At 61.3% G+C, this 4,756-nt stretch overlaps 1 protein-coding gene across 1 annotated transcript; it reads right to left on the bottom strand.

The window, feature by feature from the left end:
• Positions 1-226: 226 nt before the first annotated feature.
• LRRC3 (leucine rich repeat containing 3) lies at positions 227-3,198 on the bottom strand. The gene is made up of 2 exons (XM_086676123.1): positions 3,054-3,198; positions 227-2,423 (listed from the first exon to the last, which is right to left on the bottom strand). The coding sequence occupies exon 2, from the start codon at positions 2,263-2,265 to the stop codon at positions 1,492-1,494; it is 774 nt and encodes a 257-aa protein (XP_086532249.1). The 5' UTR covers positions 2,266-2,423; positions 3,054-3,198; the 3' UTR covers positions 227-1,491.
• Between the last annotated feature and the right edge of the window lie 1,558 nt (positions 3,199-4,756).

Here is a 4,756-nt window from a genome sequence, read left to right as displayed (position 1 = left end):
CCTGCACACCTGATCTGGACAGGGGGCAGAGAAGTGGGGGGTTTGGGTGCGGGAGGGTATTTGGAAGCTGGCAGCTGTTTCTTTTTAATGCACCATAACTGAAAAAGTCATGACCTCGTTTGGACGAGCCTTTTGGGTCTCAGCCGGGGAATCTGAATCTCTGAATCAACACTCAGATAGAATCCCATGTTCGTGTCCCATGTCAGACCATGTGACGCTTTCCGAGTACAGACCACCCTCTATTTTAATCCTTTCCAAGCATCTCCTCGATGAAACTTGTACCCTCTATACCTCAAGTTCATGAGCAATGTGTCCCAATTTTGTCTCCCCCCCCCCAAATATTTGAAGCAATTTAAAAATAAATACTCATACAAAAGACATCAAAAAATAAAACTGGGAAGACAGATCACAGTTACACAGGTGGAGGTAATGTCTGCCCCGAACATAAAGTTGTACAGGAATTAGCTCTGAGATTCCTGGTGGCAAAGGTGGAGAGAGAGGCAGAGAGACAGAGAGAGGAAGGGACAGACTTCCTGTTGCTGGAGAAAGGTAGCATCCCGTTGACTGGCCTTGAGACACCAAATCTCAGTCCTCCTGTCCTGGAGAAGGACCTGCTTTAGGCATCAGTGAGTAGAAAAGCAAGGCACAGTATCGACCCAGGATGACGGGCCTTCCCCCAAACCAGGCTCGGACAGTGGCGGGACCGAGGGCAGGGACGCACCGGTCTGGCTGCGGACACTGCCCTCCTTGATGATCCACTCTGGACCTTTTTCGGGCTTCTGTCCATGGTTTTCTCGGGTTTTGATTTTTACGATTTTTCCCCCTCTCCCCGGAGTGAAATTTCAGTACAAACGTTACTCTTAACAAACATTCTGAGAATAAACAAAGCTGTTCAAAGGTTAGTTTGAACTACGCTTTTTCACTTACCTCTCGAGAAAAACCTGGTCTCTACTACTTTGCTCTGGAAAGAGTCCTGTGGTCGGATGTGCTCAGGAACCACTACTCGGGGGCAGGGCAACCCAGTTCTGCGGTGTAGGACTCTGCCTCCAACAGACCAGTCGGCACCCCACCCTCTGCGGGCTGACCTCACGCTCCCGGGCGCGAGCCCATTCTTCTCTGAACGCTGTTCACACCCTACGGACGCCACGGGGAAGCGGCCAGCTGAGTGTAAGGGACATGGAACGTCACGACAGGCGGCCCGGTGTTAAGTCCCGACTGGGTCGTTTCCCAACTGTGTCGTGGCGGGCGATGCCGTTTCTCCAAGCTTTGGTTTCCTGGCCCGTCAAGCGGGCCCGACGGTAACATGTTGGACTTGAAAGGCGGGGTGGTGACTAAAACACAACACGAGAGAGGGTTCTGGAAGGGTGGGGTGCTGCACAGAAGGGCTGTGGGGACCCGCCGCTCAGGGGTCTTGCAAGCAGGGGTCAGTCACCATCCTCTACAAAAGTGCTGGGGGACAGGCGGGCAGAGCGCTGCTCCGGCCAGCGGGCACTAGGGCGCGGGGCCGACGGGGTCCTTGGACGCGGGGGCGCTGGGCAGGGACTTCAGGTACTCCAGGTGCTTCCTGGCGTCCTCCTGGTTCTGGCGCACGTAGTACACGACGTAGGTGATCACCATGGCGAACCAGCCGAACATGGTGACCAGCATGGCCACGTCGGTGGTCTTGTGGTGGGTGCTGCAGAAGCTGACTCCGGAGTCGAGCGCCTGGATGAGCGGCTTGCCCACGTACTCGTCCCGCACGGCCGTGTGGCAGGCGATCTCGTCCACCGACTCGGGGTCCAGCTTCAGCTCCCACAGCGCCTCCTGCAGCGCACACTCGCAGTGCAGGGGGTTGTGGGACAGGCGGATCTTGGCGCTGAGCTTGCCCAGGGCATCCTTGGGAATCCTGCGGATGCGGTTATGAGACAGGTCCAGCAGCCGCAGGCCCCCGGCCAGGCCCGAGAAGGCAGCGGGGCCGATGGTCTCGATGGTGTTCTGGGACAAGTCCAGCTCTCTCAGCTGGTTCAGGTGCTGGAAGGCCCCGTTGGGGATGTGGGCGATCTTGTTGGCATCAAGCTTCAGGAGCACGGCGTCGGCAGGGATGTCCTTGGGGATCTCCTGCAGGCCCCTCGCGCTGCAGTGGACGGCCACGGCCCCAGCGTGGTCAGGGCACTGGCAGCCCTGTGGGCAGGAAGCGCCCAAGCGCAGGCAGAAGAGGAGGAGGAGGCAAGACCCTCCCGTGGGGCCCGGTGGGGCTGAGGGGCTCTGCTTGCCCACGGGGCCCATGCTGACCACTCCTGGGGACACACGGCAGCGTCCGCTCACTCAGTGCCGCAGAGCTGCGTTTTTCCCCGCTGCCCCGGCCGCCGCTGAGCAAGCGACCATCGGACACACACATGAACTCTCGTTCCTCGCGTGCCAGGAAAAGCGGGGTCCTGTGAGTTCTAAAAGAGGGCAGCAAGCAGCATCAGTGACCGTGCTCCAGCGGGGAACCCCGGAGCGCTCTGACTTTGGGGGGCATGTCACGGGCACACTGAAGCATCTGACCAGTGGGGGTCTCTGTAACTTATTTCCAGGGATTCCCAACGCCACCCAGACGAGCAAGGACAGGTCGTGCCGACCGCTGGCTGGGTCCAGGAACCCTGGACACACCCACTGCACACCTAGGGGACCAGGGGCTTGCCCGGCCCGGCGAGGGTCCACCGCCCCCCAGCTGCTCAAGGCTGGAAACCGAGAGGACCGGGCTGCAGGGTTCTCTTAAGAAACCGTAACGCAGGGCGGCCGGATGAGCCGCCGACTGGCGGCGCTCCCTCTGACAGCCCTCGGGGAAGTGTAGTAAGAGCTAAAGGTCCTCTTTGTCAGCCCCGACAGGACGGAGCACGCGGCAGCGGGGGCGGCGCCTTTTTATTTCAGTTGGGTTAGAGAAAGAAGGAAACCGAGAACAGAAAAGCCAAGCCCTGGGCGCGCGGCCGCGCTGGGGCGTGGAGTGGCGGCGCCGCGCGCCGGGCCTGGCGGGCGGGGCCCGGACCCCGCGACCCCCGCGACCCCCGCGACCCCCGGGGCGGGGGCTTTACCTGCGCGGCCGCCTCCGGACACCGTTCTGCGCGACGCTCCCGGCCGCTCGAGCCCGACCCGAGCCACACCCGGGTGCGGAGGCGACCCCGGGCCTGCGCCCACCTCTGCGGCCGCTCGGGACGCGCGCGGCTCTGCCTGCGGCTCCGCGAGGCGGGGCCTGGGGCGGGGGCGGGGCCTGAGGACGAGGGGCAGGGCCTGTGGGCGGGGCTGCAAGGGCGAGACGGGGTGGGGCCTGTGGGCGAGGCGCTGCGGTGGGGGCGGAGCTGCAAGGGCAGGAAGGCGTGGAGCCGGGGGTAGGGCGGGGCTGGAGGCGGGGCTGTAAGGAGAGGTGGGGCGGGGCCTGGGTGCGGCGAGGGGGCGGGGCTGTGAGGCACAATGGGGCGGGGCCTGGGCGGAGTCTTGGATGGGGCGGGTTGGGGGCGGGGCTGTACTGCATCGTGGGGTGGGGTCTCGGGCGGGGTCTGAGGCCGTGGTGGGGCGGGGCGGGCCTCAAGGCGGAATCTGGGATGAGGCGGGGATTGAGGCGGAGGAGGGGCGGAGCAGGGCTCTGACGGAGTCCGCAGAGGGGTGGGGCCAGGGCAAAGAGGGGCCTGTGGGACAGGGGCGGGGCCTGGGCGGAGTCTGGGGTCTGTTGGGGGGAGGTGGCACCGTTAGACCGGAGGTGGGGCGGGGTCTCGGAGGCTGTGGGCGGGGCTGAGGGCGGGCCGTAGGGCCGCAGACCCAGTCCCTGCCCTGCCGCCCGGCTCTGAGGCTGGGGGCGGTGGGTGTCGGGCGGAGACCGAAAAAGCGGTGCTTTTTCCCGCAGGTCCGCTGCCCGCGGCCCCCGAGGCTAGTTAGTGAGGTTGGGTCTCCGCCCGGCTGGGTCCTGCCCCAGCCCCCACCCTCCCAGGTCCTGGCGAGGGAATGTGGGGGTGGGGTCTAGCGTTTAAGCTGGATCAGAGCCCTCTCCAGGGTTTCAAAAGCATCTTTATTGTGGCGTAACGACACACGTATTTGCATTCGCTGTGTTTGACACCTGCATGCACGCGTGAAGCCATCACCACGAATAATGCAGTAAATAGCCCAGAGTTTCCCCTTTCCCTCCAGCCCCCTCCCCAGGCAAGTACCTGCTGAGCCCAGTCCATGAGCTCGCGCTTGCTGGAACTTGTATAGGCGGAGTCTAGCTCATTTCTCTCTGCACTCCTGGTACTGCAGCAGTCGATGGTTATTCCTTTGTAGGAGCACGTAATATGAATGTGCCATGCTGTATGTGCCCACGTATGTCTCTTACCCATCTTGGGTTAGTTTGGGTACATGGCGTGAGATATAATTCAAGTCTGTTTTTTTCTGCGTGTGGATATTCAGTTTCCAGGGCTGTTTGTTGAAGTAACCGTCCCTTCTCAGCTGAGGTGCCTGTGACCCTCTGTTGAGTATCAGTGGTCCTAGATGTGTGTGAGTCTCCTTCCGTGCTCTCTGCATTCCATTGGTCTGTTTGCCTATTTTTATGCCAATTGTCCAAGCTGTCTTTATTGCTGTGGCTTTATAACAGTTCTTTTTTTTAATGTTTATTTTTGAGAGAGATAGAGACAGGGCACAAGCAGGGGAGGGACAGAGAGACAGGTTAGACACATAATCCAAAGCAGGCTCCAGGCTCCAAGCTGTCAGCACAGAGCCCAATGCTGGGCTCAAACACATGAAGTTGGACGCTTAACCAACTGAGCCA

This window comes from Puma concolor, chromosome C2 (assembly GCF_028749965.1).
Source record: "Puma concolor isolate L17-30 chromosome C2, mPumCon1.1.hap2, whole genome shotgun sequence".
Classification (NCBI taxonomy): Eukaryota; Metazoa; Chordata; class Mammalia; order Carnivora; family Felidae; genus Puma; species Puma concolor.
This window is presented reverse-complemented; position numbering and strand designations above follow the sequence as displayed.

Excerpts from the sequence above, each read along its gene's own strand:
- LRRC3 (XM_086676123.1), bottom strand. The coding sequence starts at position 2,265 with ATGGGCCCCGTGGGCAAGCAGAGCCCCTCAGCCCCACCGGGCCCCACG.